The sequence below is a fragment of the Callithrix jacchus genome, chromosome 1 (assembly GCF_049354715.1).
Source record: "Callithrix jacchus isolate 240 chromosome 1, calJac240_pri, whole genome shotgun sequence".
Taxonomy (NCBI): Eukaryota; Metazoa; Chordata; class Mammalia; order Primates; family Cebidae; genus Callithrix; species Callithrix jacchus.
This window is the reverse complement of record NC_133502.1, coordinates 198,979,956-198,992,080: the sequence shown is the minus strand read 5'-3', so window position 1 is coordinate 198,992,080 and position 12,125 is coordinate 198,979,956. Positions and strand designations below refer to the sequence as shown.

The 12,125-nt window shown below is 37.6% G+C and overlaps 1 protein-coding gene across 6 annotated transcripts in view; it reads left to right on the top strand.

Moving 5' to 3' along the window:
- The window catches only part of TTC28 (tetratricopeptide repeat domain 28), a 708,603-nt gene that overhangs the window by 380,793 nt on the left and 315,685 nt on the right, over positions 1–12,125 (top strand). For all 6 annotated transcript variants that reach the window (XM_078337130.1, XM_035258707.3, XM_035258622.3 and 3 more), the window contains 2 exons: positions 3,081–3,228; positions 11,326–11,598. In XM_078337130.1, the coding sequence (XP_078193256.1) occupies positions 3,081–3,228; positions 11,326–11,598 (421 nt within the window). The remainder of the gene's footprint in view (positions 1–3,080; positions 3,229–11,325; positions 11,599–12,125) is intronic.

The window sequence follows — 12,125 nt, the reverse complement described above, 5'->3', positions numbered from 1 at the left end:
TGTGTTCTCATTGTTCAACTCCCACTTATGAGTGAGAACATGCAGTATTTGGTATTCGTTCCTGTGTCAGTTTGCTGAGAATGATGGTTTTCAGCTTCATCCATGTCCCTACAAAGGTCCTGAACTCATCATTTTTTATGGCTGCATAGTATTCCATGGTGCATATGTGCCACATTTTCTTTATCCAGTCTACTGTTTGGGTTGGTCCCAAGTCTTTGCTGTTGTGAACAGTGCCACAGTAAACATGCATGTGCATGTGTCTTTATAGTAGAATGATTTATAATCCTTTGGGTAAATACCCAGTAATGGGGTTGCTGGGTCAAATGGTGTTTCTGGTTCTAGATCCTTGAGGAATCGCCACACTGTCTTCTACAATGATTGAACTAATTTATACTCGCACCAACAGTGTAAAAGTGTTTCTATTTCTCCACATCCGCTCCAGCATCTTCAACAGCCATTTGTACACGCGGTGAATATTGCGTGGATAAATGTTGGGAAAGCCCCACTCTGTGAGTTTGAGCAGGGGATTTTCAGAGCTATACTCATTATGCTATCTTTACAGGGATACAACCCTAAGCTTCTAACAGGTAAAATCTTATAAAGATGGATTAGGGACTCTAAAAGGGCATAAGGGAAGACCAAAGATGACCTTTGAGCCTTATCTCCTATACCTCTTTTTAAAATCTTTTCCTGAAGAAAAGAAACCAAGATTGTGGGAGGCATGGTCCAGTCTTAACTTTTCTTATCTAATTTGTAAGTGTTCTAAGAAAACAAAACATGCACATTCTCCTTGGGCTCCTGTGTGAATATGAGACCAAAGTTTGCATTTAACACTGAACTTTACTTACCTCCCTAGTGGGAGGCAAATCCTGTGTTTCAGTGGTTTTACTTGGCAGACAGGAAAATCAGTTGCCTTCTTAAGTAATGAATGATAAAGGTTTGCTTTAAATATATAAGAAGCTATCAAAATTTGATGATACTAACTTAAGATTTTTGTTTCTTATAACGTGAAATCAGTAACTAAGACACTTTTTGTGTCTCAATAAGTTTACAGTTATTTGGCATATTGATATATAAAAACAAATAAATATGTATATTTTTAGCTTAGTTTTAACATAGCATTTCTATACTTATGTAAACTATAGTTATTTTTAGTTGGAATATACTGTTGCCTCTTGGAATATAGAAACCACCTAAAATGTGAAATGAAAAAGATAATGAAAATAAAAAAAAAAGAAAAAGATAATGAAAATGTTTGTAAACACATTAAAGATTAAAACAGTGGCTGAGTCCAGTGAAAGGAAGTGATCCTATGAATTAGTAATGAAAGTGCATTTACAGCTTATTATCTTACTGGGGTCTGAGTTTTAACAACTGCTGATACTTTAAACTAATAGAAGCCTGCATAGTTCATAATAATTTGAGTATTCATTCTGTTTATGGATTGTTTTTTAATGGAAACACTGAATGGTGTGGCCTATCTTAAATTACCTCAAAGAGTCATTATAAAAATAAGTAAAATTATTTTATAAACATGAAAGGTGCTTTCTCACTCTCTATAGTCATGTGTAATATAAAATTTTTGAATTATGTATGTTTTATTGAGTGGTAGTTTTAAGAGTTTTAAACTTCATTTAGATCCCATGAATATAATTTGTGACAATTTCTAAGTATATTGGACTGATAAAAATTAAGTTTGAATTATAAACAGTATTGTGAAAGTATTTCAGTTGAATAGGAGGCCAAGTATCTTAGAAGATGTTGTCATATAAGCAATGAATATGTTAGTTACGTTACTTTTATGTATTAATTAGGTATACACCTAATATTCTGGTTGCGTACAAGTACCACTTTCTCCACCTGCTTGGTTTTATTCTGTATACTTGAAAACAAACTGCAGGCTGGGTGCAGTGGCTCACACCTGTAATCTCAGCACTTTGGGAGGCTGAGGTGGGAGGATCGCTTGAACCGTGGAGTTCAAGGCTGCATTGAGCTAGGATTACACCACTACGATTCAAGCCTGGGTTAAAGAATGAGACCCTCTGTCTATTAAAGAAAGAAAAAGGGAGAAGAAAACAAATGTCAGTTTCTTAAAACTATTCTAAAATTAAAATTTTTAAATATCTTATTAATTATCTGGCCGTTTCTGCAGTTAGTTGGAAAGAGGAATCACATAATACTAGTTTTTAAAATAATCCAATTAAAGAATATAAAGGATAATTTTTTTTGGTTTCTAAGCAAAGCACACATATTATAGATAATTGCTTTGAAATATTATATTTGAAACAATACATTGAAAGTAAGTAGCCATGTTGTGTTATTCATTATTAAAATTATTTTGATATAATCACACACTGATTTGTTCTTTTTATTTAAGGGGGAAACAGAAAATAAGTGGAATTTATCTCATTTATTTTTGCACTGTACCAGATACTTAGGTGAAATAAATCTTCAAGTCCCTGTTCAGAGGGGCTTATGGCATTAAAGGTGGGATAAGAAATATTTTTAAAATAGTTCAAAAACAATAAAAGCAATGCGTGAATAAATACCAAAGAATATGATAAAATTGATGTCTTAGAAGGGAAAAGATGAAAATTTTAAATAGAAGTTGCCTGATAAAAGTATGCTTATGATATTATGTTAGTTCATTTTATCATGAACTGTTCACTGTGTTTTTAATTCAAGTACATCTCAATCTTAGTTCTGCCGATCTGTTTTGTTTTGTTTTTTTGAGATGGCGTTTTGCTCTTGTTACCCAGGCTGGAGTGCAATGGCGCGATCTCGGCTCACCGCAACCCAAGCAATTCTCCTGCCTCAGCCTCCTGAGTAGCTGGGATTACAGGCACGCGCCACCATGCCCAGCTAATTTTTTGTATTTTTAGTAGGGACAAGGTTTCACCATGTTGACCAGGATGGTCTCGATCTCTTGACCTCGTGATCCACCCGCCTCGGCCTCCCCAAGTGCTGAGATTACAGGCTTGAGCCACCGCGCCCGGCCCGATCTGTTGTTTTAGTAGAGAATCACCATCAGCCTTGTTGGAGCACTGGCAAAACATGCATCATATATCCTTCATTTCTAGGCATACTTCCGACAGGGTGTTGCCCTCCAGTACCTTGGACGTCATGCCGATGCCCTGGCAGCCTTCGCATCTGGACTGGCTCAAGACCCCAAGAGTCTCCAGCTTCTGGTGGGGATGGTGGAAGCCGCCATGAAATCTCCCATGAGAGGTAAATATGATAAAAGTACTTGGTATAACATTAATTTGAAGTAGAACATTTCTAGCCTTCCAGGCTCAGATACAGAGAATCGATAGGCTATCAAATTTGCTAAGATTTGATATTTTAGACCAAGAAAGATCTAGAATCACTGCCAACAACTGACGATAATGAGGCAGAATAGTATGGTAGGAGGGTCACTTACCTAGAATTTTGTGGACCTATATTATATTCTTAAATTTTTTATTAACTAACTGTATGACCATGGGTAAATGGATCAACTTCTCTGGATTTTAGGATTATTTAAAAGCCCTTATAGTTTTTCTGTAGGTCTGAAATTCTGTAATTCTAAACCACAACACTTCTAGTAGGAAACTGATTCTCCAGTTGAACCAATATGCCTTCTAGAAATACTCAAATAAGAGAAGACATTGAACATTCTTATATTTCATAAAGGAAATGTATATCTAATTGTAGGCTGTGTCTCAGATTTTTCAGAGGAGCATTAAAAGATTGTGTTGAATTAAAAGAAGAAACAAGACAGACACCAGTTTACATATTTTCTCCCCATTCTTACTTCTACTTTACACTGGTTGGTATTCTGGAAAACAAAAGAATGGACTGAAAATGCTACTGTGGAGGTTGGAGGAGTTCTGAGGCCCAAAACAGGTGGCGTTATTTTGAGGAACATTGATTTTTTGGGAAAGAGTTCTTGGGAAGATTTGACTAAACGTATATAGCAGTTGCTGTCTTTGGGGAGTGATGGAGACCATGAGGCAGATTTATGGTAAACAGTAGACAGCTAATAATGATTCATTTTAAACAGGGTATGCCAAACAGAACTCTGTTTTTTAGTCTGAAATGGTATGTTTTTTAATTTTTCATGTGGAAAAATGAACCTAAAAATTTTTATGGCGGCATCATTCAACATTTTATCTAGTTTTGCAAATGTTTGCATCATTAGATATTTTAAATATACTGGCTAGTATTATATTTGGCTCAAAATATGTGCCAAATAAAAGTTTGATGAACCAAATGGTACTCATTTGGTCTCTGGGTAATTCATATGTGTAAAAAATATTTTCCTGGAATTTAGGGATTTCATGTTTTAGGGAAAAAGTGTTAAGAAAACCTCTCTTCATGTGATTTTATAGACTGTACAAAGCTGAGGTTTTGCTACAGGCTGAACCCCCTCGGGGACCTGCTGTTAATAAACTGTGACTTAGAGCAGATGCATTTTGTAGTGCCTGGGCTCAGGGAGCATGGGCTGAATGGACAGCAAGAAAAAAAAAGTCATCTTATTTCTCCATTTTCTAGTTCCCTCCCTAAACCCCTCCACAGGGAATTTACATGGAACATTTTTATTTAGTTAATGAAGATACTATCGTTTTATTCTAAGGTGCTTCTGCTGCTGCCTTAGAATATTGGTGTGAATGTGTTGAGATCAGCAGAATCATACTTAGCATTTTGCCTTTGAAACAATCTCTTTAGATAAATGTAAGGAAATCTTCCCTGCACTGCTAGAAATAGCTCAGAGCTGCTGTCACTCTTAGGGTTTTCTGTACCAGGTTCTTTCTTTCCTATCTTAAGTAAGTGACCTAAGGCTGAACCTGGAGAAAGCAGCTTCTTACTGGTGCCTAGAGTACTTAATATCTTCTTCTCTTCCCTTAAGGCAATTTAATTTATCTCATCTATTTTTAGCATTGCCTTTACCACTGTATCTATTCCAGGTGGGCTTTTCATATCAACAATTTATGGAGTCTGTGGCTTTGCACAGTGTTGTTCTGTGTATCATCCCACATCTTAATGACCTCTCTTTTTGTCATATGGTTGTAATTGACAAAATTTCTCATCATTTGCTGCCTACTTTTTTAGCCATTGTTTATTTTAGCCTCCTGCAACTTCCTAAGTTTTGCCGTTGTTGCAATAGCTGTGCAGTTTGAGTCACTTTACATATACATCTGATCTGTTAATGTCAGTTGTTTTTGTTTGTTAATTTTTTTCTTTTTTGTATTTTAAAGGATAGTCAAGTGAAGCAGTGTGAGTGGAGAAGGATAAGTCTGTAACTGGTTTTGATCAGTTAGTTGTAACAGCTATTGCTCTCAGACCAACTTGTTTTGTAATCCTTAAATGCAAGAGAAAACTCTCTGGTCCAGGTGCTTCTATAAGCAGACAAAACTCTCATGACCTACACAGTGTTCCTGTGGTTTGGTCTTTGTGGAAGTTTTAAGTTTTTATTTTTTTAAGGCAGGGCCAACCTATATTAATATACCCTTTCCCTCATATAAATACATTTTATTTTTCTATGTTGAAACTCATTTGATTTTTTATTATTGTTGCCAACATTTCTAACTGAATTAAATCCGTTTTAGTTTCACTCATGCACACAAATCAGATATCAGCTAAACCTTTTCTCCTGTGGATATTACTTACATTATTTTATATGATGTATTTCTCTTAAATCATTAATGAAAATATAAAGTAAATATAAATTGATACTTTCTTTTACATGACTTCTCAAGTAATCATTTACCATATTCTATTTCTTTTTTTGATAATCTTTCAGCAATTTCAGTTTGTGTCTTAAAAACATTTAAGCAAATTTGGATGTTGTAGCATATTATTACTGCCAACAATGGATTTAATAATGTAATTACTAAATGAGATTGAGTTTACCTTTATTTATTTCTCTAAAGATGCTAGGGGTGCTTCTTGCTTAGGACCTTTTATGTATATTGTCTCTCTTCCTGTTAATTCTGCAATCTAAAGACCATTACATTTGTGGGCTATCACCTGTTGTGTTTTTGCCAGCTCCTGGGGACCCAGGGAAGCTGATTTTTTGAAGTGCTGATGGAAAATGCCTGTTAAATGTATAAGCCTTTCTTGCAGGGTCAAGTCGGCGCTCACCTTTTATTTGCCTAATTGTCTACCTTAGTGGGCTCATTCCCCCTGATTCTCTTTTAGGTGGGAGTCTCTTTTCATAGGAGGCTTCCGTCTGAAGTGTTATGTTAAAAACACAGGCTTTTCTCCCCAAAAGATTGGAATCTAATTCCAGCACTGCCATTTGCTAGTCCATTGGCTGAGCAAGGTTGCTTCCTTTCTCTATACTTCAGTCTGTTTCCATAGAGGGAAATTATAATATCTGTCTCCTAATGTTGTTTTGAAAGTCAGGAACTGGCATCTAATGGCAGGCCTCTGCAGTGTGATGCCATTCTTCTCGCTGAGGAGTGAAAGCAGTAGCAGTACTAATTGCTCTTATGTTTAGGGCAAGCGTAGTGGTGTGGATATGGAATGAACACTTCGTAGTACATAAGTTCCTCTTTATGAGCACTCCCTGGAGAAGTTTCTCTCAGGCCTTAGTATAGAAGACCTTGCCTCTCTTTCCTTATCTCCAGATGTTCTCAACTTAAACTTCCTGCATTTCCTAGAAAACACCATGGTTTCTCATATCTCCAATTTCTATTCAGGTGCCACTTCCTATGCGAAGCCTTCCCAGACCTACCCTAATAGAGTTAATAACACCTTTCTTTTTTGGGGTCCCATGGCACATTTTACCACTTCAAAGAACTCCGGATTTAAAGTTGTATCATCATCATCATCATCATTATTATTATTATTATTGAGACAGGCCCTCACTCTGCCACCTAGACCGGAGTGCAGTGGCATGGTCATGGCTCACTGCAGCCTCAACCTTCCTGGGCTGAGGGGATCCTCCCACCTTAGCCTCCTGAGTAGCTAGCTGGGACTGTACATCTGTACCACTGCACCCGGCTAATTTTTGTATTTTATTATAGAGATGGGGTTTCACCATGTTGCCCAGGCTGGCCTTGAACTCCCGGGCCATTGGCCTTGACTTCCAAAGTGCTGGGATTACAGGTATGAGCACCACGCCTGGCCTTATTATTTTACATATTACTAAGAAAGAAAAAAAAACTACCGACTATTATGATGACACAATTCTCTCTTAGCATGTAACTTTTTATTTTATGTGTATACTGAAAGAGCTCTTTTAGGCCTATTTTGATATAAAAGTGACACACCATTGCATAGCACTGAATATCTCTTAGTTGAGTGTGAGTTTGTTGTTTATTATCCTCTGCTACATTCCTACAAGCTCATCAAATGTTAGGAAATATTATTTTGTTCATCTTAAATTTTTAAAGCCTTTGCATTTCAAAAACACTTGATGGTTGTTGAACTGATGTTGCAAAGGGCTTTATGCTCTTATGGAATTGGTTTGACATTGCCTATTTCATGTGTTATCCATAAACTCTAGAAATAAAAACATCTTAATAGCTATAGACTGCCAAAACTCTGTTTCACCTAGCCTGATACAATCTCAAAATTAGTCCCTTTGCCAATAGCCCAAGTTTACTCTAAAATAGGAATTAGAATAATAGAGTTGGAAATAATTGTAGTGATCACCTATACATTTAGAAAACTTACTTTACCACTTGTATTCATGAAAAGCATATATAGCTGTCATCTTGAGCTTTTGATTTTGGGTGTGGACCAATGAGACATAATTAGAGCCCAAGCTGAGAAATTCGATATTAAAAAAATTAAAAATTTGGCTGGGCACGGTGGCTCATGCCTGTAATCCTAGCACTTTGGGAGGCCGAGGTGGACAGATCACAAGGTCAGGAGTTCAGGAACAGCCTGGCCAATATGGTGAAACCCCGTCTCTACTAAAAATGCAAAAATTAGCTGGGCGAGGTGGCGTGTACCTGTAGTCCCAGCTACTTGGGAGGCTGAGGCGGGAGAATCACTTGAACCTGGGAGGTGGAGGTTGCAGTGAGCTGAAATTGTGCCACTGCACTCCAGCCTGGGTGGCAGAGCAAGACTCCGTCTCAAAAAAAAAAAAAGTTTTTTTTTAAATTTATATACAGTGAAGTGGACTTTTGTGTGTATATATCTGTCCATGTAGACATACGTATATACATGAATAGAGTTGTTTAACAGCCACCACAGTTACAACCTATACATTGACCAAGTGAGAGACTGAGGCTATGTGACTTTGAAATACAGGTGTCTGTATGTATTTTGCTCAGTGTTTTCCTCATTATTTCACATCAATTTCCTTCCTTACAAATATTCTTTGATCAGTTCAAGCTGTCCTGTTCAGCAGGCCTTGTCATTTCATGTATCTGTCTTCTCTTGACACTTTTGTTAGGACAGATCTGCGTAAAATGCCTTCTACTCTCAGAAAATAACAAAGACTTGGCTAAGCCCTACTCTTTCTTCAAGAGGTCAGGTTCTGCTTCCATGAAGCTTTCCAGTTGCTCATGATAATCTGTCCCTTTTCCAAACTCTCATAGCGTGTTTTGTGTATTAGCCTTATACTGATCTTTGTATTATAATTTATCTTTTGAAGTGTATTTCCTATATACTGAAAAAGGAAATTTCATCTTCTACTTCTCTTTCATCAGTTTCATTTTCATCTAATGAAAATTTGTACAATTAAAGATTTCTTTCTCTTTAGGGAATCCTCTAGATATTTCTTACTGTGGCAGTGTTCACTCCTCTTTCTACCACTGTTGTATAATTTCAGAGGCTCAATTAGATGACTATTTCTCTAACTTAGCTGGGGGTGCTATGGGAAGAAACATCACCAAGTAAAGCATAGTATCTTTGCTAACCATCAGTCAGTTTGGGCTGACAGTTTCTGAACACTCTTCCCTGTGTTTAGAATTCTCCATCATACACTTCTGCTTCTGCTGTTTATAATAAAAGCTGAAAACATCATATCCTAATTTTCCCATTCTCCCTAGCAGCTGGAACTCCATCCTTGAATCAGGGGCTAAAGGTTCAAAGAAGAAAGGATTGCACAGAATTTGTTCTGGTGGTGGAGGTGGCAATGGTGACACCCATTTTCTAAGGGTGGCATTCAGTGAGGTGGTGTGGGGAGGAACATTGAGCTGGGGTGTCCGTTTGATTGCAGTGGTTAAGTTGCCTTCAACAGGCAGCTTTTTTGGTATGATTTTGACTGTGGGTTTGGAGGCCTGGTTTTCCACCTTTCTTAGTTGTCACTCAGTGTGTTTCTTTTCTGCTTACAAGCAGCCAAGATTGGTTTCTGTCACTAGCAACTAATAATCTTGCCTGGTGCAATATCAGAGAACCTGGGCTTAGAGCCCTACAGTGTGTCCTAATCTTGGCTCTGTCCCAAGCTTTCTGACTTTGGGTAAATCACCTAAATGTTCAGATTCTTCATTTTTAAGAGAGCATATTTTTAAAGTCTTTTCAACTCTAAAATTGTATTATTTTTGTTTCTACTAATTGGCCACTGAGATGCTGATGTGATCAACATCAACTTCCAAATTCATCAGTGGACACCACCAAAATTCTGCTCACAGTATTTCGTTATGGTATTGTTCTTCTGTATTATAGCAATTCCTGGGTTCCTGTGTCTGTACTTAACCCCATTGTTTAGCTAGTGTTTACCAGTACTCTGCACAGCTTGAGTCTTGACAGGTGTAAAAATGTTCTTTGTTCTCTGTTAGTGATCTAATTGAAGGAAGAGAATGCTTTAGGCACCAGCAGGTTTCCAGGTTCCAGGGTTTCTGTGGCAATGTTGATTCAGATGAGAGCTTTTTAGTGGAGAGTTTAGATTCAAAGTCATAAATTGTAAGAATTACATTTTAATGCAGTACTGTTGGCTAGGAGATTCAAGATTTAAAGCGACCAACCCTTTTACAGTTTTTTTTTATATGTGCATAGTGGAAAACCTAATGTGAAATAGTTTTTCAGGAAAGCTAATAATAAATGCCTTATAAGTGTCATCTCATTGTAGGGCTATAGTTAATACCTCTGCAATTGTCTTTAAAGGAAAAAAGGAGAATTGAGAGAAGGAGCTTGGAGGTTATCTACATTCACACTTAGCTTCAAACGGGGAAAAAAAATCTCCTATGGCTTACTGACCCCTATCTATGTCCTTTTAATACCATATAAGAATAAAATGAAACCAACATTAATTTTGTCTTCCATCTTACCTTAATAAATTCAGATGATTTCTTTATGGTTTCATTTATGACCACAACAAAAATCGATAATATTTTTTTTTTTTTTGTAGTTGGGGGCTACAGGTCTCAGAAGCAGCAGTGGATACTGGGTTACCAGTGAGAATGACAAGGGTTTTGTTGGGAGAGCTTCTTTTATTGCATCTTTTAGGAAAAAATATGGACTGGGTTTATTAATCTGTAATTCAGATTCAAGTTTACCGGGCTGGACATGGTAATTCACACCTGTAATCTTAGCATTTTGGGAGGTCTAGGCGGGAGGATCGCTTGAGCCGAGGAATTTGACACCAGCCTGAGCAACATAATGAGACTTCATCTCTACAAAAAAATTTTGAAAATTAGCCCTGCACAATGGTGTGTGCCTGTGGTCTCAGCTATTTGGGAGGTGGAGGTGGAAGGATTTACTTGAGTCTAGAAGGTTGAGCCTGCAGTGAGCCAAGATTATGCCACTGTACTCCAGCCTGGGTGACAAAGCAAGACCTGTCACAAACAAACCTCTATCAAATGCCAGACATGTTAGGGACTTTCCTTTGTGTCCATGACGAGTTTTCTGAGTACCCACATTGTGCCACTTGCTATGGAGTAACAATAGACAGCCCTATAGCAGTCTTTAGATTTAGCTGGAAAAATATTTTAAAAATTAATACATGGAGAACAATTTTAAAATAGTTAATGACCAAACTGTGCAGTACTATTAAAATGAAGCAGAAGTTTAGATATACAGATTAATGTATTCCAGAGGACCTGGGATATTCCTGGTACAAGTGGGACTTTTGGGATGTGCCTGTAATATTTTGAGGGGGGAACTATTCAGGGAAGGTGGCACATCATGATCACAAAGGCCAAAAGAAAGGATAAGACATATAATGCAAGAGTGAGGAGAAGGAAAATACTAGACTGGGGTTTGTGATACTAGTCATATGAGTTAAGTGGACAGTTAGGGTGGTGCTAGAATAAAGGTTGAAGAGTTTATACTTGAAATAAGCCACAAAAGGTATGATAAACATTTGTTTCTGGAGCACATTAGAAAAGATTGTTTTTGTATCGTTCTACATTCTCCTGTTACGTTGCTGCTGTTGTTGTTTATTTTCAGACTCCCTCGAGCCCACTTATCAGCAGCTTCAGAAAATGAAACTGGACAAGAGTCCCTTTGTGGTCGTGTCTGTGGTTGGGCAGGAACTCCTGACAGCTGGCCATCACGGGGCCTCTGTGGTTGTCTTAGAAGCCGCACTGAAGATTGGCACCTGCAGCCTCAAACTGAGAGGTTCTGTTTTCTCTGCCCTGAGCAGTGCTTACTGGTCTCTTGGAAATACAGAAAAGAGCACTGGATATATGCAGCAGGACTTGGATGTAGCCAAGACCTTAGGTAGAGTGATGCTTCTTTTTTCTATTTCAGTGCAAAAAGGGAAGGAAGAAAGCTGAGTAACCTGACATGAATGAAAATAACATATGCAATAAAGTGATGGCCAGGCATGATTGCTCACACCTGTAATCCTGGTGCTTTGGTAGGATTGCCTAAGGCCAGGAATTTGAGACCAGCCTGGGCAACATAGTGAGACCCTGTTTATTAAAAAAAAAAAAAAAGCTGGGTGTGGTTGAATGTACCTGTGTCTTAGCTACTCTGGAACCTGAGGTGGAAAGATTGCTTGAGTCCAAACATGCAAGGTTACACTTAGCTATGATCACACTGCTGCACTCCAGTCTGGGCAACAAAGCAAGAAACCCTGTCTCTTAAAACTAAAAAATAAAAAAGAAAGTGAGTGCCTCTAGACCATTCTCTATTTTAGAGTATTCAGGTCTTTACAGCTTTCTTATATAACAAGGTGCTAACACTCCTAAAAGACTAAGAGATGTGGATTAATATGCTCATTGCTCTCTTCAGAGATTTGAGCT